This window comes from Amblyraja radiata, chromosome 16 (genome assembly GCF_010909765.2).
Source record: "Amblyraja radiata isolate CabotCenter1 chromosome 16, sAmbRad1.1.pri, whole genome shotgun sequence".
NCBI classification, from domain to species: domain Eukaryota; kingdom Metazoa; phylum Chordata; class Chondrichthyes; order Rajiformes; family Rajidae; genus Amblyraja; species Amblyraja radiata.
In genome coordinates, this window is record NC_045971.1 from 13261792 (window position 1) to 13282748 (window position 20957).

The window sequence follows — 20957 nt, forward strand, 5'->3', positions numbered from 1 at the left end:
ATGTACCCCTTCCCCAGCCGTGTGAAGTGTGAGTGGAGGATCCTCTGTGAGCCAGTATGTTGGGTATCAATGCCGGACCACAATCAGTGTCCTGGACAGTGGATAAACACAAAGTGTGGTGTAACTCAGTGGGTCTGGCAGGCAGCATCTCTGGAGAAAAGGAATAGGTGACGTTTCAGGTCGAGACCCTGGACAGTGAATCCATTTTGAAAGCTCAGTGCAGTGTTACTGGTGCCAACACCCCCCTCTGCTGGTGGAAAATCATTCTGCACATCGGCTCAGAGCACCATTAACCAGATCCTCACTTTGCAATGGTAAATATTCCACTTCACTATCGAGCAAAGCCAGGCCCCATTCAGAATTCTGTGGGTGTGTAAACAGCTGCTGATGGTTGCCACAGACACGGACATGGCCCCGATTAATGTGGTGCTATAAATACTCTACCTTACTGTAAAGCATAAGTCCTCGACCAATCAACGATGCCCAAAAGATAGACACAAAATGCTGGAGTAACTCAGCGGGGCAGGCAGCTTTCTGGAGAGAAGGAATGGGTGACGTTTCGGGTCGAGACCCTTCTTCAGAAACTGAATGGTGCTTGCAGTTCAGTAAGCATTTGTGTGAGTGTGTGCCACTGACAGACAAGGCCCAAGACATTGAACATTACAGAGTAGCTCCTGCACTTTGAATGGCCTCACCTCCACACAATCTAGTTTCAAGGCTTCAGTGTTTATGCACTTTGTCAAGGATAGGGCATTGTAGGAAAAAACAGAGGACGTTCCATCTTTACTTTACAGTGCTGACTACATTTCAAGTATATTTCATTAACTTTGAAGCTTGTTCGAACATCCTGAGGGCTCTTTTAAAAAAATGCAGGGTTGGCCTCAGGTTCTGTCATAAAATATACTGTTTCTTCGCTCCACATCCTTCCTCCTGTGAATAATAATTGGTCTTTAATATTTTCATCTGGCCATTATAATAGATTTGCACTCTTCCCCTTAAGAACCCCCACCTTCCCCAGCCATGCAAAGTGTGGACAAGTGACCCTCTCTGAACCAGACCAGCTCTGGACTTCAATCCATGGTCAGTGGTTCAATTTTGAAAGCTTGGTGCAGAGTTACAGGTGTCAACATCCCCCTCTGCTGGTGGAAAGTCAGTCTGCAGCATCAGTTCAGAGCATCATTAACCTGATCCTCACCTTTTTGGCAGATATTCCATCTCGCTATTGAGCAGAGCCAGGCCACTGAGTGAAAGTCCAGCATTTTCCAGGGAAGTCCTTTACCTCCAATAATATTGGCAGATGTTAGCACATCTTTTCCAGCCCTCCCCCCCCCCCTTCTACAATCAGTCTGAAGAAGGGTCCTGACCCAAAACGTCGCCTGTCCATGACCTCCAGAGATGCTGCCTGACCCATTGAGTTGCTGTAGCACTTTGTGGTTTACTCATTATTCTAGCATCTGCAGTCCTTGATCTTCGACCTGTGGCATTAGCATCATATACAGGGAGAGTAGACCAACAGGAGCATCTCTAGCTTTCTATCACTCACGTATCCTCTTGCTCCAGCTCTCTTCCTAACTCTTTTGTGTATTTCGCTTTGATTATTCATGAATGGATGATTTTCTGCCTTGCCTGCAAATGAACAACATTTTGTTTAGTTCAGAGATGCAGCGTAGAAACATGCCCTTCGTCCCACCGAGTGCGCGTTGACCAGCGATCACCCCGTACACTAGCACTATCCTACACACTAGGGACAATTTACAATCTTTACCTAAGCTAATTAACCCCGCACGTCTTTGGAGTGAAGGAGGAAACCGGAGCACCCGGAGGAAACACACGCGGTCACAGGGAGAACGTACAAACTCCGTGCCGACTGTTGCCGTAGTCAGCATCGAACCCAGCTCACTGCCGTTGTAAGGCAGCAACTCTACAGCAAAGAAAACCTTGAAGTTGTAGTTGACCATCACCAGGGGAGCTTTAGTTGCTTGTTATTGTGTGCTGAGACCTGAGGCTTCCCAGAAACTCACAGTATGGGAAACAGATGGAGACCATTCGTTCCCTTGTGTATTTTGTGCCCACAAAACCCACTTCCCAGCTTCTGCAGGGCACCATTCTTCATCTGTTCAACTGTTCCTTCGGCTTTCAGGCACTGAGTTCCAAACCACGCTGCTTGGTGAATTTGTGGGGGGTTTTTTAATTCCCCTTGAATCCATTCTCAAATTAACAAAAATACATGCTCTTAGATACTGACCACTGCTAAAGGGTCCTCTTTATTTACCCTCGAAAAGCCTCTTGGCTGACTCTATAAATTTCCTATCAGTCTTTGCTTTTCCAAAGAATATTGTCCCAACAATTGTGATCTCCACCCTGGCAACATCCTTGTAAATAATCTGTGCCCCTCTCTGGTGCTATTACCTTTGTCCCGTACTCAGTAATTCAGCTGTGGCCAAACTGATTTTGCAAATAATACTAGTATTATATCCCTGCATAGTTTTCTTTGCATGTATATAAATACTTCTTATGCTTCATTCCGCATTATATCAACTGATTTTGTGACCTTTGGCGATCATCCTAATATCCTACTATTTATTATAGTCTTGTCGTGTTTACCCTCCGTAAATTCATTTTAGGCTTTAAATCTCATTAAAATGGTACCTCAAGAGTTCTATAGGATCGTGGAACAGACTGCAGCTGGCAGCATGGCGTCCTTGAGTGAAGGAGGGCAAGATCAGGGGTCAAGGTTGGGAGGTCAGGGCTTCTAACCAGATGGTCAAGGCTTGTGGCCAGAAAAGTAGAGTCAAAGTTGGATCAAGTATCAGGGCTGGGAACAGCAATGATGGGTTAGCTGAGCAGCAATGATCCGTTTCTTTAATCTGCATCCAGAGGAATGTTAATAGTGGACACACATTCAGCTGAGTTACTTGCCTTCATAGTTGGGCTGAGCAGCAGATCTTTAGACCTGTCCCTTGAGGGCAACAACAGCCTCAGGGCAATCTTGGAGATAGACAAAGAGGCTTTAGGTCACTTATTTGCAAAAGGTTAAAACCTAATATAAGAACAGAATTTCCCAGTACTTAGTCATTCAGACATACAGCACAGAATCAGGCTTTTGACCCATTGAGTCCAAATCAACCCTCAAATACACATTCACACAAGCGTAGAAACAAGGAACTGCAGATGCTGGTTGATAAAAAAAGGACACAAAGTGCTGGAGGAACTCAGCAAGTCAGGCAGCATCTCCGGAGAACATAAATAGGTGATGTTTCGGATCAGAATCCTTCTTAAGGCAGAAGGGAATCTGAAGGGTCCTAACCCAAAATGTTACCTATCCATGTTCTCCAGAGATGCTACCTGACCTGCTGAGTTACTCCAGCACTCTGTGAAATGTCACCTATCCATGTTCTCCACAGATGCTGCCTGACCCGCTGAGTTACTCCAGCACTCTGTGAAACGTCACCTATCCATGTTCTCCACAGATGCTGCCTGACCTACTGAGTTACTCCAGCACTCTGTGACCACCCTCTATACCTCTCTAAACCCCATCTATCCCACTCTCCCTTCCTCTCCCCCTCTCCAACCCTCTCTCTCCCTCCCTCTCTCTCTTTCATGTGAAATGCTTTTAAAGTGTAATCACTTTTGAGTGTAAACCTGTGACTGTGTTTGGGAGCAACTGGGAACAGATCGATTGTCCATTAAAGAATCTGTCAGGTCTAAATCAATGAAGGGGTGTGGGAATGCCGTGTTGAGTGAGTGCCAGGAATAAGATTAAAAATAAATTATTTATTCCTTTTATTCAAAGGTATCTGAGAAAAATTACCAACTACTAAAGTATTAACCAGATCCTTCAACCTTAAACTTTTAAATTGAACATAATCTGATAGAGATCTCTGTAAACCTCAGCACTCAAAGGGCAAAATCCTGCTGGTTTCTGTTATTGAAGCAGGTTAAAGAACAATGGTGAGCGGTGTGATGCAGATGAAACTTAAGCCTGATATTGTGTGAGGGAAGGAGAGGAACTTGCCTGCTCATTGCCTTTATCCTGACATTCCGCAGAGTTTTTATTTAACTTTTCCACCATTTGCTCTATATTTTTGTTTTACACTCTTCATAGCATTTCCTGTGACAAAGTAACCATTTAACTGTATGGATTAATCCTGGTGGCTCAGTGAGAGAGTGAAGATGGTGGAACTTGGGCTGGAAAGGGGCGTAAGTGGTACTTCAGCCATCAGCAAGGGTTAGCTTGTCTTTTATATGGACGGCACGGTGGCGCAGTGGTAGAGTTGCTGCCTTACAGCGCCAGATGCCCGGGTTCAATCCTGACTACTGGTGCTTGTCTACATGGCGTTTGTACGTTCTCTCCGTGACCTGCGTGGGGTTTCTCTGCGATCTCCGGTTTCCTCCAACACTCCAAAGACGTGCAGGTTTGCAGGCTAATTCCTTGGTATAAGTGTAAATTGTCCCTTGTGTGTGCAGGATAGTGTAATGCCCCTGTCCCACTTAGGAAACCTGAACGGAAACCTCTGGAGACTTTGCGCCCCACCCAAGGTTTCCGTGCGGTTCCCGGAGGTTGCAGGTGGTTGCTGGAGGTTGCAGGTAGTGGAAGTAGGTAGGGATACTGACATAAACCTCCGGGAACCGCACGGAAACCTTGGGTGGGGCGCAAAGCCTTCAGAGGTTTCCGTTCAGGTTTCCTAAGTGGGACAGGGGCATTAGTGTGCGAGGATCGCTGGTCGGTGCTGACTCCGTGGGCCAAAGGGCCTGTTTCCGCGCTGTATCTCTAAACTAAAGCAAACTACTGTAAATGGGGAATACAGGAACTGACCAAGAGGGATCATGAGTTAATGCAGGGCTCTCTGAGGAAGTCGTGATCCCTGTGCATTGATGATAGAGTTTTATTTATAAGGCACTTCCCCAGGCACTTCAAAGACAGTGTGGTTCAACAAACACCAATAAGCACTCAATTTGTTTTGACACAAAGTGCTGGAGTAACTCAACAGGTCACGCAGGGAGACCATGAGTAGGGGATGTTTTGGGTAGGGACTATACTTCAGACATCCCGACCCAAAACGTCATCTATCCATGTACTCCAGGGATGCTGCCTGACCTGCTGAGTTACTCCAGCATTATGCATCTTTCCTTGGTAAACCAGCATCTGCAGTTCTTTGTTTCTACTCAATATGTTTTATTTGAGTGATTTTCTTTGATGGAGATAAATTGACAAGGATACCAGGAGTTGATAAAGCATCCTGGGACTATTTATAATAAGATGGTAGTCTGGTCCACGGTTTAATATTTAATCATTAGACAGCACCACGAATAGTTCAGCACTCCCTCAGTACTGCACTGGAGGGTCACCCTAAAATCTGCTCGAATATCCGAGCTAATCGTCCTTCGGGTCACCACTGAGCCTTAGGGTGCAACTTCCTCAGTTGCATCCATTGCCACAGCTGACCCTTGAGGCAATTGGCTCAAGGCCTCCTCACACATTCTTTAGATTTTACACTTTAGAGATACAGCGTGGAAACAGGCCCTTCGGCCCAGCAAGTCCACGCTGACCAGCAATCACCCCGTACACTAACACTATCCTACACACTCGGGACAATGCACCATTTTTACTGAAAACAATCAACGTACAAATTGTACATCTCTGGAGCGTGTGGGGAAACCAGAGCACCCGGAAAAAACCTCACCCGGTCACAGAAAGAAGTAGGAACTCCATACAAACAGCAGCCGAGGTCAGGGTCGAACACTGGTCTCTGGAGCTGTAAGGCAGCAACTCTACTGCAGCACCACCGTCCGTCTCAATGGAGCAGGAGGTGACATTTCAGGTTTAGGCTCAGTACTGCCAGGTTATCAGTTTATAATGGGACAGCTGCGTTACCATGCACTCTGAAATGTTAACTGGCCAAACATTAGATGCAATTACATCAACCTACAAATGTCACTTAAACAAAATGGACTCAGAAATAACTGATCCAGCTGATGGCTGGTGCTGCACAGACCTAGAGATTGTGCCCTTTGCTTGCATCAACCTCCAATATGTCATTTAATCACTCCATGCTTTGTTCCTTCCCGCTCTCGCTCTCCCTCTCTTGGTACTGCAAGTTTTGTAACACCAGTTCTGGCGAGAGATCGACTAGAAATATTCATTGTGTTTCTATCCACACGGAGTAATTCGAGCTATTCTTGTTCATATCACAGATTTCCAGCTTCGTTGCTATTTTGCCTTCATAATAATTATGGCACTAAAGCTACAAATCAAAGGAAATGGTATTAGAAGTGAATTCAGTCTTAACAGACTGTCATGGATTACAGGGTTTAAATATAGGTCAGACAGAATCTGACTGAGGAGGATACTGGCTGGAAGGTCACTGCTATCCCTATACTCCAAAGGCCTGGTCATTTGTAAGTAGGGTGGCGCAGTGGTAGAGTTATTGGCTTGTAGTGCCAGAGACAGGTTCTGCCTGTACGCAGTCCAGTGTGTCAGTGTGGGTTTTCCCCGGGTGCTCCGGTTTCCTCCCACATTCCAAAGACGTGCAGGTTTGTAGGTTAATTGGCTTCTGTAGATTGTCCCTAGTGTGTTAGATAGAACCAATGATTGGATGTTGGTTGTCAGCATGAACTCGGTGGACCAAAGGGCCTATTTCAGCATTGTATCTCTAATCTAAACTAAGCTGGCAGCAATTAATGAAAAGGCATTCACAGTACTAAGGGGAAAGGAGCCGTTGCGATGTTTGGGCCTGGTGGATAGGCACAAATTGCTGGAGTAACTCAGCAGGTCAGGCAGCATCTCTGGAGAAAACGAATGGGTGACGTTTCGGGTCGGAACCCTTCTTCAGCATTTTGTGTCTATCTTCGGTTAAAAAACCAGCATCTGCAGTTCCTCCCTACACACTTTGTGCCCGTTGGATTGTGAAGTTAACCTCGTCCTGCTGAAGTACTGGCTGTTTTCTTCTCAGATTCATGGACCACCAAGTCAAACTTCTCTGGAAGTTGCCCAACGAGCCTGGAGGATTCATCGTGGATTCCCTTCCGCGATCACTGTTATACCTTCCACTTGGAGAAAAACGCAAGCCCCAAGGATGCAGCCAAGTTCTGTCAGAGAGGTACGTAGTCGGATCATGGATGTCTCGGGGAAGACACAAAATGCTGGAGGAACTCAGCAGGTCAGGCAACATCCCCGGAGAACATAGATAAGTACAAAAAGCTGGAGTAACTCAGCGGGTCAGGTAGCACCTCGGGAGAAAAGGAATAGGTGACGTTTCAGCTCGAGACCCTTCTTCAGACGGAGAGTCGGAAAAGGGAAACGAGAGATATAGTGATATAGAGAGATATAGAACAAGGATAGGTGACGTTTTGGGCCGGGACTCTTCAGACTGATTGCAGGGGTGGCGGGGGAGTAAGAAATCTAGAAGAGTGGAAGGGTAGGACAAAGCCTGGCAGGTCATATGTGGACTCCAGTCGGAGGGTGGAGGAAAACTTCTTATCTAACATGCGACAGGGCTTAGGTTTAGGTACAGCGATCGCTTGGGTTTGCATGCAATTCCATCAAATCAGATAACACTATACATAAATACATTCAAGCCAAACTCAAAGCATTGACCATCTTATTGTCCTGTGCTATCTTCTATGCTTTACACAAACAATCCTTAATTGTGTTTGAACAGAGCAAGGGGCACAGATGCTGTCCATTCTTGATGAGACAGAGAACGTCTTTGTATGGGAGCATCTGCAGACGTATGAAAATGACACCAAAGGTGCCTGGCTGAGTCTCACGTACAACACAAAGGGTAAGTGTGCATTGCCATAGCAACCTGGAATTAGAACACCACTTCTTAAATGTAGCTAATTTGATGTTGGACATTGATCCTTGCAATGAGGTGAGTTAGCAGAGGACCTATTTCCTGAAAGGACGAACCTAGAATTTGCACTACCACCATTTGCAGCATTCAAAACATAGTTACAGGTTGATGCATTATTGTTAGTGAGAGTCCCATAGAGATAGACCTTCTCGTGTGAGATTCAAAGAACAATGTCAGGTCTCCTTTTGTAATGCCACGCCATTACTTTCAGTGACGCATGTTCTATGGACCTGCTATGGGTTCTTATTGTGAGAATTATTCTGCCAAGTGTAGACTGTTAAAGGGACATGGCACAATACAAGTAGCACTCTTCTATCCATAAGGGAGTGTTGCTACTTAATGAAAGGTTGTTGCAGTTATGAAGAGTGCTCCCAGAAGATCAGAGACAAGGACAGGACGGCAAGGAACAGCAACCACAGTAACCCACCCAGAGATTCTTGCCTGCAGAAAGGTCTCTACTGAGTACTACTGACCCAAGTGCTTCCATCTCTCTCCTCTCTCTCTCTCCTCTCCTCTCCTCTCCTCTCTCTAGCCTCTCTCTCTTCTGCCTCTCCCCTCTTTCCTTCTTCCTTCCATCTCTTCTCTCTCTCTTTCCTCTTCACTCTCTCTCCGCTCTCTCTTACCTCCTCTCTTGTTTCTCTTCCTTTCTTTCCTTCTCTCCCTCTCTCCCCTCTCTCTCTATCTCTCCTCCTTCCTCTCTCTCCCTCTCCCTCTCTCTCTATCTCTCTCTCTCTCTCTCTCTCTGTCCTGTCTCTTCTGTCTCTCTCCTTCCTTCTCTCTTTCTCTCCTCTCCCTCTCCACTGTTTTCTTTTTCTCTCTCTCTCTCTCCTCTCTTTCTCCGCTCTCCCTCCCTCCCTCTCTCTCTTTCACCACCCCAAAGACACCCAGACATGGGCACAATATTTATTTCATATTTCAGAATTACAGCACCTTCAATTCTTGCTTATTACTAAGTCTGGGCAGAAGATGAGATGTTGTTCCTCAGTCTTACATTGCACCTCGTTGGAATAGTACTGGGGAACAGATTGAGTAGAGTGGGACTGCAAGGAGAACGGATGTGTAAATTAAAGTAATTAATAATATTTCTCTACTTACGAGAAAAGCTGATTTGCAAGCTGTTTTCTTAGGAGTTGTGTGAATGAATCTCTCGCAGAGTGACCCCCCTCAATAATGCAATGGCTGGTGATCCACACATGACTTTGAGTTTAGTTTATTTTCACGTGTACCGAGGTACAGTGAAAAGCCTTTGTTGCGTGCTAACTAGTCAGCGGAAAGACAACACGTGATTACAATCGAGCCGTCCACAGTGTACAGATACATGATACACGGCCGGGGGAAGTGTAGTCCCATTGTGCTTCTTGGCCAGTTATATCGACAACTAGGACATGCCAGTGATTGTATGTTATGGGTAAGTGAAGTTTCCTGATGCACCCGGGCAGAGTTTTCTTAGTTCATTGTGGAGAAATGTGCGTGTCTCCTAAGACCAACCCTTATCGCACGTTTGTGTAGAAAGGAACTGCAGGTGCTGGTTTATACTGAAGATAGACACAAAGTGCTGGAGTAATGGAGGGGTGACATTTCGGGTCTTCCAACTGGTCCCGATCTGAAACGTCACCAATCCTTTTTCTCCAGAGATGCTGCCTGACCCGCTGAGTTAGTCCAGCACTTTGTGTCTGAGTTAGTCCAGCACTTGTTTCTGTGTTAGAGTGACACAGCTGCAGTTCGTGTGTTGTTGGCAATACCACACCATTTCCTTTGCAGAAATGGGCCGCTGATCTAATTAAGAGGACAGTTAAGAGTCGACTATTTCAGTGAGCTCCTGGAGTTTAATAGAGATTGGAACTTAGATTCAACATCCTGAATTTAACCCATTTAAAACTAAATAAAAATAGGTACAGAAGTTCTTGCAGAAAAAGTAGCACTGAATCTACATAGGGAAAGGTCTCACTGCACAAACTGCAGTGTGGTAGTATCTGTTTTTGAGGGGTAAACATTGGCAGCAAATCTAGGAAAATCCCTCTGTTGTTCCAATGGTCTCATTGAATTTATTCTCATTTGAAAGGTTGGGTGACACATGGAGCTGCAGATATTGGAATCCTGAGCAAAATGGTAAAGTGTTGGACAACTCAGTGGGTCAGGCAGCATCTCTGGAGGACGTGGATAGGCGACATTTGCGATCGGGACCCTCCTTCAGACAGGCAGGGTCTCGGTTTAACCCCTCGTTAAAGAGATAGCACTTCGGGCAGAGAGACCCATCTGACACACTTCATCCCTCAACCCATGCCACAAGGTTAGAGCAGCTGAACTAATTCACACCTGTCTCTGGAGCCGTACTCGAACAAAAAAACACTCCCTGACAGCGAAGTAAGAGTCTTACCCCTTTGAACTGTGTGAGAGTTGAGGCCAGGATTTGATATTGTGTGAACATGTGGAATCATCCCAGTGAATGTTGAAGAAGCGAGCTTGCACAAAATGGAGATGAAGGCCACATGAACCTCAGCAACCTAACTTATTCTTGATTGGCAATACCAGCCAACTATTGTTTGAACAGAGTATTTGAGAACTAAAAGCTGGATTGATTAGTAACACATAAGAGGGCAAGAATTTACATCAAAATCACTTCCCCATTGAAACTCTTTTAATTATTGATCAACAAATGATTTGTTTGGAGAAAACGATCGAATGCTAATGCCCCCCCCCCCCCCCCCCCCCCAACTTTAAAATGGACACAGCATCTATGAGAAAAATAAGAAAACAATGAAGCAGGTCATAAAAGCTTCCTGGATTCACAATAGAAATAATTCCCATTGGAAAGGCAGGGTGTTCAGTCCGATGCCTGTTTAGTCATTGATCAACTTAATGAGCAGGCTTATCTTGTACAGCGCAGTGGCCTCTCTCTGTTGAACAGAAGCTGTAAATTTTAACTCCATCAAGGGAATGTCAAAGTAGATGCTTTTAGTGGCCAGCCAATAAAGGGAAGAGACAGTGGTGCTGTCAGGAATTTCGAATAATGATACAAAGGAAATCATTTTGAGTCCAGTTAGTTAACCTTTCACGTGTTCACCATGGGACGAGGATGTTGCCGGGACTCGAAAGCCTGAGCTACAGGGAGCAGTTGAGCAGGCTAGGACTCTATTCATTGGAGAGCGGGAGGATGAGGGTTATTCTTACTAAAGTGTACAAAATCATGAGAGGAAACTTACAGAGTAGGGGAATCGAGAACCAGAGGGCAGAGGTTTACAGTGCTGGGGAAAGATATAATAAGAACCTGAGGGGTATACGGAACGAGCTGCCGGAGGAGGTAGGTGAGGTAGGTACTATCGCAACATTTAATAGACATTTAGGCAGGTATATGGATATACAGGTTTAGAGGGATATGGTCCAAACGCAGGCAGGTGGGACGAGTGTAGATGGGACATGTTGGTCGGTGTGGGTAGGTTGGGCCTATAGGCCTGTTCCATGTTGTATGACTCTATGAGACTACATGACAAAGGAGAAAATTTTGGCCTTTGACTGCACTGGAGTTTAGAAGAATTAGTGGGGACCTCATTGTAACATGCAGATCAGTGAAAGGCTTGGATAGAGTGGATGTGGAGATGATGTTTCCACTAGTGGGAGAGTCTAGGACTAGAGGTCATAGCCTCAAAATATGAAGGACGTTCTTTTAGACAGATAAGGAGGTATTTCTTTAGTCAGACGGTGGTGCATTGTGGAATTATTTGCCACAGAAGGCTGTGCAAGCCAAGATAGTGGATATATTTAAGGCAGAGATAGATAGATTCTTGATTAGTACAGGTGTCAGAGGTTATGGGGAGAAGGCAGGAAATGGGGTTAGGAGGGAGAGATAGATCAGCCATGATTGAATGGTGGATTAGACCTGATGGGCCGAATGGTCTAATTCTGCTCCTATCACTTATGACCTATGAACTTTCCTCCCACCGAGTCTATTCGATCATGGCTGATCTATTCTTTCCTCTCCAATCAATTCTCCTGCCTTCTCCCGAATCCTTTGACACCCTTCCTAATCAAGAAACTATTCTGATAATTAATTATGTTAAAAGTATAAGCTGAACATTTGAAATGAAAAAGAATATTGTGGATCCCAAATGACCTAACTTATGGAAATATGACTTTTGCAAATATTTGCATACATTTCTCAAGCATTTTTCATGCTAATAAACACAAAATGTTTCCTGGCATTCATTAATGACTGGATATAGTATGTATACCTTTAGTTTAATTATGGGTAGTTTTGGAGCGATTATTCAATTAAATGAAAGAATTATAGCAACTGCATGTTAAACGATACTGGATGAGTCACTACAGAAAGTGGTCATTTCTGATGGAAAAATTGGCATGCAGACGATTCTCAGGAAAATAAAAAACAGACGCAAAATGCTGGAGTAGTTTGGTTTAGTACCCACCGACCAACGATCCCAGCGCACTTCCACTATCCTACACACACTAGGGAAAATTTACAATTTTACCAAGCCAATTTGCCCACCAACCTGTATATCTTTAGAGTGTGGGAGGAAACAGGCTATCCCGGGGAAAACCCAGGCAGGTCACAGGGAGAATGTACAAACTCCGTACAGACAGCACACGTTAACCCGTGTCTCTGGCGCTATAAGACAACTCCACCGCTGCGCCCCAAATTCAGTGTCAGGCAGCATCTCCGGAAAACAGTGATCGGTGACATTTCAGATCATGGCCCTGGAGCCTTTATTTGTAAACCAGCATCTGCAGTTGTTTGGAGTTTCTCTGGAATAGAACACTCGTGTAACCCAGGCACTGCTTGCATGCTAGAAACACTCTTATTTTAATACAAAATCAACAATATTTAATCAAATATTAAAATAATATATACAGTACAGTAAAAAAACTAAACAGAATCCACCACCATAATACACAACAAACGATAAACTATTATACAACTATCTTACACTCCTTGCCAAGGATGCATTCAACGGGGCCCAGCAGTCCCAGAAATTCCCCAGGGAGCTCGTGGACAGGATGTAGTCCCTCTCTAACACCACCAGGGCACGGACATAACCCCGGAAAAGGGGCAGGCAGCTGGCTCGGGCAGTGCCCTCTAATGCCTGGCGCCGTGACTCACGGATGGCCAGCTTGTCCAGGCCCAGGATCAACCCAACCAAGACATCCTCGGCCCTACCCTCTCCCCTACCCACGGGGTGTCCGAAGATGAGGATGGTGGGTGAGAAGTGCAGCCAGAAGGCAAGGAGCATGCCCTTTAGAAGTGGGTTTCCTCTGGGTGCTCTGGTTTCCTCCCACATCCCAAACACGTGCATGTTTGTAGGTTAATTAGCCTCCGTAAATTACCCTCTAGTTTGCAAATAACGGGAAAACACAGAACTAGTGCGAATGGGTGATCTATGGTCAGCATGGAGTTGGTGGGCCAAAGGGCCTGTTTACATGCTGTGCCTCTAAACTAATTACTGGCTGCATAATTAATTATAGTTGATAGTAATATGGGAGCGTAGTGTCGGTGGACTGTATTTTGTTACTGCAGTTCCATCTTTTCCTGTGAAATGTCAGCTGATGTTATAAGTAATGCAGTTACAAGCAGTGTTTGCAGTTACATATATGAGTGATGAGGATGATGTGGTGTTGGTCCAAAGACGTACATGTCTGTAGGCCAAATAGGTTGGTATAAATGTAAATTGTCCTTAATGTGCGTAGGATAGTGGTAGTGTCCGGGGATTGCTGGTCGGTGCGGACTCGGTGGGCCGAAGGCCCTGTTTCCACGCTGTATCTCTGAACTAAACTAGACTAAATGAGTGGTTAACAGCCCAAGTACTCAATGATATTATGTAGTTTGGTTACTGGGTGACTTGATCATTTACTAAAGTTAGTTTGATACGCTACAATCAGCATTCCCTACAGTTAATCTGTCTAGCCTGAAACTTGCTGCAAACAGTCCAGTTACTGTACTAAATGATTTTGGCAGTTGTACCATGCAAATAGTTACTGTTCCTACTTTGGTTACCAGTGGAGCAATCAGTTAATTTGAGTTTGGTTAATGAGTTGTGTGATCAAATTCTATGATGAGCCTCGTTTAATTTAGTTTGGTTTATTTTGGACACTGAATGGAAACAAGTCCTTCGGCCTGGCGCGTCTACGCCGACCATCAATCACCCGTTCACACTAGTCCTATATTATCCCACTTTCGCATCCACACTCTACACACTGGCAGTAATTTACAAAAGCCAACAAACCTGCACGTCTTTGGGATGTGGGAAGAAGCCGGAGCACTCAGCGAGAATGTGCCAACACCACAGAGACAGCACCAGAGGTCAGGATCGAACCCGGGTCTCTGGGGCTGTGAGACTGCAGCTCTACCTGCTGTGTCACTGTGCCGCCCTTACTGGTTATGGAGCAGAGTGTCTGAATCCACCCTGATCTTGTGTTTTTCCATCAAACATCCGCTCAATATTCTTTACTCTGGAGAACTACAGCCAGTCTGTGGTTACTTTGGTTACACGCAGCATCAGTAGTTATTGTAGATTGCTCTGGTTAGTGTTGTTACCATGCAGTGTAACCAGTTACTACGGTTCAGTTGCTTTCTCTGTGGCCTAACCAGCAGTTCACTTTCTGTTACCTCAGGTGGTTTATTCGTCTGGCCTGATAAGACACCCCTGAACTATTCAAACTGGCCTCCTGAATCCGAGAACATGGATTTAATGAGTCCGAACACCTGCCACTGGATCAAGAGTAACACGGGCATCTGGGGAATTGGCCCCTGTACCACCATCACACTGGGCATCGTCTGCAAGATGCCAAGAGGTAAGAGTACAGTGGCACAGCGGTAGAGTTGCTGCTTACAGCGCCAGAGACCTGGCTTCGATCCATGCTACAGGTGCTGACGGTATGGCGTTTGTGCATGATGGGCTTTCCCCAGGTGCTCTGGTTTCCTCACATATTGCAAAGACGTACAGGCCTGTAGGTTAATGTGGCTTCGGTAAAATTGTAAATTGTCCTCAGTGTGTAGGAAAGTGTTAGTGTGCGTGGATCGCTGGTCTCGGAGAGCCGAAGGGCCTGTTTCCGTGCTACATCTCTAAATTAAAACTAAGAAGTTAAAAGAAAATACATTTTTGAGACAAAAAGAGTCTAGTGCAGCTCCACACTTGCTCTTGAACAGGCACGGTTATGGGCTATGCCCCACCTGAAGTGTAATGTGTATATTACCACAGATAAAGTTATTTCTTCCTGTCTGACAACCTCTCCCCTGTTTCCCTCTAACCAGTGAGTCATACTTAAGTATGGTACAAAAGGAGACCTTTCAGCCCCTTTTGTGGGGTCTATCCTACACACACTAGTTCCTGACTTCATCCAATGTTCACATGGATGCCCTTCCCAGCAGGGATGGATGCATTATTCACAAAGACCATCATCTCTGGTGTGTTTTCATTTAGCCCCGCAACCATTTTCACCCCTCACCCCCACCCACTGTGACATGACTCATGGGCACCGCGGCAAATTGTCCTGCCATTTTCATGGTCCGACTCCTAGCCCAGGTCAAACTGGTCAGGTCAGACCAGGGTTGCATCGGGACACGAGCTCCCAGCTACAGGTGACCATGTTGGGGCACTCATTTGCCTGGGAACCTTCTCCGAACTAACCACTCTGTTGTTTTCATGAGCATTTTCTTTTGGTTCTTTTGAAGGTCACTTTTTTTGGGAGAATTATCTAAGATCAGATCATGTGCGGACAGCAAAGAAAACTTTAGTTGAAAGCACTTTGTTACAGAGACAAAACAATCTTTTTAAAGAAAATCCGGTTGTTTCCTGCTGTCCCCTTTTTCCCTGGGGAACACCTAGAGATCTACAGACAACCTTGTTAGCCAATCTGAAGTGAAGCCATTGCCCTCTGAATGACCTCAGGAAGTACTTAACAGGAAATGTCCTTTCATTGACCCAAGCAAATCCCTATTTACAGCAGTCAGACCTTGTAATTTTTGAAGACAAGCAGCTCCTTATTAGAGGTAGTGTGATACTTGTGGCGTTCTCAAGAGCCCTACTTAAGACGCAATGCTCTGTATTTAAATGGTACATCTGTCTAGCTTCTTCAGTGTAATGTTACCGATCTTACAACTGAGCTATCAAGATCAGCCCAGATACATTTGCAAACTGATTGACTCTGGGTCCCTGACTATGTTAGAATAAACCCAATGACTGAAAGGCAAGGTCAAATGTGAGCCTGTCAGTGCTCTCTACTGACCACCAAAAACAAAGTGAGAACTTGCCTGTGAGTGAACCCACATTCCAGCAGAGGGGAGAGCTCCAAGTGCAGCAAAGCCAGCAATGCCCATTTGCCCAACACAAAAATGCCCCACCACAACTTGTCCCCAACTTTTAAATAAACAGGTTATCAACCATGTCACGCTGCTCCCTCCTGCGTAGAACTTTGTCCCCCTACTGCAAGACTAGGTGGCACGGTGCTGCCTTACAGCACCAGAGACCTGGGTTCGATCCTGACCACGTGTGCTGACTGTACGGAGTTTGTACGTTCTCCGTGACCCTGCGTGGGTTTTCTCCGGGTGCTCGGGTTTCCTCCCACACTCCAAAGACGTACAGGTTTGTATGTAAATTTGTAAATTCTCCCTGGTGCGTGTAGGATAGTGTTAGTGTGCGGGGATCGCTGGTCGGTGCGGACTCGGTGGACCAAAGGGCCTGTTTCCGCGTTCTATCTCTAAACTAAACTAAGCTAAACTGCCTCGTGGTCACTTTTACTGTAAAATTAGAACCTGTGCAGTGACCCTGTCCTTTTGATTTTGTGGGGATAATCTCAACAAACTTCACAATCAGTTTATATTTTGATTGAAGTCATTCAGCGAGATATTAGCCAGGTAAGCTATTCACTATCAAAGCACAAAGTGCGGGAGTAACTCAGCATCTGTGGGGGGATTGGATAGACAACGTTTCAGGCCAGGACCTCCTTCAGATAAAATGTTCTGAAGAAGGGTCCCAATACGAAACATCGCCTATCCATTCCTTCCACAGATGCTGCTGGACCCACGGAGTTACTCCAGCACTTTGTGTTTCGCTCAAAATTCCTCTATCTGCTGTTCCGAGTGTCTCTAAGCTAATCACTATCACCTAGTTTATAAGAGTCAAAATGTACCACTGTATTTTAGCTGGGAACCAACTTGTTTAAATTAAGTTAATACATTTTTTTTAAATTTCTTCACACAGTCCAAGAAAGCAGCCTTGATGTTTCCTGTAAGTAAAATCTCCCACCATTTTTTTTGTGTGCTATTTGTTTCCATGTGAACTTGATACTCAGTGTTTGGGCTTCATGTGCCTTAGCTTGTCCGTGCTTGTTTCCGCAGCCAGCGTACAAGGCCGCACCTTAGACATCATCCTGTACCTGCTGGGTGCGTTGGTGCTGCTGGCGGTGGTGGTGGTCCTGGTGCTGCTGTACCGGCGGCGGGCCGCCACTGGCTCACCGCGCGGAGCTTTCGAGAGCGCACGGTACAGCCGGACATCCTCGACGCCCAGCGAGTCCGTGGAGAAGAACATCCTGGTTTCGGACATGGAAATGAATGAACAGCAGGATTAACGCTGGGCCTCTCTTCATCCTCGAGCAGTGTTGGAAAGCACAGACTGGTGATCGGCACAAAATACACAGAGTCCCATCACAGTAACACTTGGGATACAGTTGGCATTGCTTAATGGGGACATGCCTTTGTACGGTACTTATCCCAGGCACCCAATAATTTCCTGTGTGTGCGTGTATATTATATATAAATATATATTTACATCACACTGGTGAAATCTGCTTCATGGGATAATCTGGAGAAGGAGGCAATTTGTATCTATTAGGGCACCCCAATAAACAAGCTTCAACTGTGTTATTGACCATGGCGCAAGAGTGTTTCTATGTAAAAGTGCATCATTCAAAGCATAAAATTGTCATGCACTACACGTGATGAGCCTTCCCTCAGTCTCTGCACGGTAAAAATGTTGGCTGCTGTGTTATTCCCAGTCTGCGCTTTTGGCAGATGAAAATTGAGGAGTGTGTTTACACTGAGTTTAAGACAGCTGGGCTGATCAACCTGGTCCTTGAAATGGTCCCCAGGGGGCAACTGTTCATCTCCATGTAACTCCAACCCCCATGAAGCCTTGGAACTCTGTTGGCACAGTGCAGTACAGAAAATAAACAGACGTGACATTGGAAGAGCTTCAGAGATGGGGATGTGTGCTCGATTGAAACAGAGTGGTTTGTAGCTCTTCTGGCCCCATCAGTTGTTACGCAGGTGACTCACATTTGAGATATGTTAAGGGTTTCACTGGATGGAGAGAGAAACTATTCTGATGGAAAGTCCAGAGTAAGGCAGAAGTAAGTTTCAATCTCAGTGGTGATATCAGGAACCACAGCAGGAAAAATCTGGAACTCCCTGCCCACAGAAACTTGAGATCACAGGTCAATTGAAATATCAAAATTGGGATTGTAGACCTTTGATTGGAAAGGTCATTAAGGGTTGCAGAATAAAATGGATAAATGGTGTGAGATTTAAATTAGGCTTAGCCTATTCGAAGAGCAGAAGAGGGTTGAATGCTGAATGTTCCAATTCCTATTGAGTCCGGAATTGAAAATGCTATTTTTAAAAGATGGTTGAATATGATGGTTCATGTGGAGGTAGAAGAAAGTAGTCAGAATAAGATACAGAGCGTGCCTGAGTTGGTAGATGTGGAAACATGTCTCCCAGATTTCTAGAGTGTTGTCTGTACTGCAAGGTGAGGGGATATGGAGGAGTGGTCTGTGAAAGATGGGCCTGTGTCTAAAGACGTTATCAGGAGGTCTACTGACTATTTCTCCACTCATTAGATATTTATTGTGTCCATCTGGGTCAATGATTGCTCCATAGATCACACAGGTATGGGGTTTTAGGGGATGTAAAACAGGGGAGATGGATTTGTATTCAGTATTAGGGGGTATTTTCATGAGTTTGTTAACCGAGGCAGGACGAGGAATCACTGTCCACAAATGGGAGAAGGAAATTAGAGATATTGATCTGTCCTTTTCAAACCTTACATGCTCTGTGTACGCTTCCATATCTCTAGTCTCCCTCTCCCGTGGCTCTCGGTCTGAAGAAGGGTCTTGACTCGAAACATCACCCATTGCTTCTCTCCAGAGATGCTGCCTGTCCTGCTGAGTTAGTCCAACATTTTGTGTCTATCTTTCGTTTATAGCTTGGCTGCTCTGCAGTTTATTGTAAGACTGGCAGGCAGGGACAGAGAGGGGGTAACAATTGCAATCAGATGTGGAAGATGGAATGACGACATCAGAAATATAATAATCCTGCAACATGCAATTGAAAAAGTGAAGGTAGGGACTTGTATTTGCCCTCAATACTGTAAGGCAGAAGATGTGAGGAAAATAACTAGAAACTTTGGGGAATTTTTAATAATTGAAGGTATTGAAACCATTGCAGGAACACAATTAGCTTCTAATGAGGTAAGAGGAATCCCCCTATAGGGAAAATATATGTTCCTGAATTTTAACTTCGAGCCATCCCATGGTAGAGTTATCAAAAGAAGAGGGCATTGTTTTAAGATGAGAGGTAGGAGTTTTAAAAGGGGATCTGAGGGATGTTTTTTCACACAGAGGAGGAATGTGCTGCCAGAAGAGGAGGTGGAATCAGACACAATCACAATGTTTAAGAGGCATTCAGACAGTAGGTAGTACAGAAGTGTATGGTTCGAATGGGGGGTTAGTGTAAGGGGGCAAAAAGGTCAGCATGGATGTGGTGGGCTGAGGGGCCTGTTTCTGTACAGTACAATTCTTATCACTATGACATTCTTCTGATCGAGATAAATGGTTCTATTTCTTGACATTCTTTCAATTCGAAGGGATCATAACACCGGAGACCAACATTTTTTCCACTTTGCATGTGATGCCATTACAAAGGATTCTGTAGGGCACTTTATTGTAATAGCAAACTGTGCACAGAGCTATGTCAATGACAATCATACTCCACAGAGTGTGGTTGTGGTGACGTTGGGTCTACACTCGTAGCATTAACAGGCTCACCGCATGTGAGGGGCCAAATATTATTTTGCCTGTCTGAAAACAAAAAGGAAGAAAAACTAGCAATTTGCAAGCAAACTGCAACAAGCCTGTTCAGTGTTACCGGTTCAACCAACGTCATCTCTGCAAAACGTCCACATTTTATTAGAGTAACATCCATTTGATTTCCAGGGGTAAAGGAATCCAGTGGGGACTTTACCCTTTCCCACACTGGAAGCTACAATACTTCAAGCTTTTCATTAATACACATTTATTTTGTGATCGAGGAGCTCTAAAAAAAAAAAAACGATTTTCTGTCCATTTCTATTGCTGGATATAACAGACGGCAGAAAGATTTGCCAAAAAAGAATCTCAGAATAAAATGTTTTTTTAAGTTTATGCTTTGAAGAGTTTTTATTTGACCATAATTTTCCGACTGGCCGTCTAGAAGAATTATAATGCAATTCTATCAACAGAGTTATGGATCATGTCAACAATGGGGATAGTGAAATGTATTGAAATTAATTTGAGTTTCCACTGCCTGGGTGATGTGGCTCGGCAAGGAAGAGCCCAGGGAGAAATTTATAATAATATACACCCTGCATTATTTTTTTTTCTATTAATTTATATTACAATTTTATATGCTCCAAAAAAAACTTACCAATCAGAAAATAACAGCAATTGTCAACTTCAGCACCAATATCATGAGAATGTACAAAACATTAGACCAAAAGTGAGCTCTAAAGCAATTTCCCAAAGTAGTGGAATCAAGAACCAGAGGACATAGTTTTAAGGTGAGGGCAGAAAGATTAAATAGGAACCTGAGGGAAAAATGTTTCCACACAAAGGATGGTGAGTATATGGAATGAGCTGCCAGAGGAGGTAGTTGAAGCAGGTAATATGACGTTTATGAAACATTTAGACAGGCACATGGATAGAACAGATTTAGAGGGCTATGGGCCAAACACAGGCAGATGGACCTAGTGTAGATAATAGACAATAGGTGCAGGAGTAGGCCATTTGGCCCTTCGAGCTAGCACCGCCATTCAATGTGATCATGGCTGATCATCC

At 44.8% G+C, this 20957-nt stretch overlaps 1 protein-coding gene across 1 annotated transcript in view; it reads left to right on the forward strand.

The window, feature by feature from the left end:
• mrc2 (mannose receptor C type 2) overlaps positions 1 to 20285 on the forward strand; it is a 145642-nt gene extending 125357 nt beyond the window's left edge. The window contains exons 26-30 of the mRNA XM_033035115.1: positions 6954 to 7100; positions 7662 to 7784; positions 14481 to 14660; positions 17069 to 17095; positions 17206 to 20285. Coding sequence (XP_032891006.1) covers positions 6954 to 7100; positions 7662 to 7784; positions 14481 to 14660; positions 17069 to 17095; positions 17206 to 17435 — 707 coding nt within the window. The 3' untranslated portion in view covers positions 17436 to 20285. The remainder of the gene's footprint in view (positions 1 to 6953; positions 7101 to 7661; positions 7785 to 14480; positions 14661 to 17068; positions 17096 to 17205) is intronic.
• Positions 20286 to 20957: the final 672 nt, after the last annotated feature.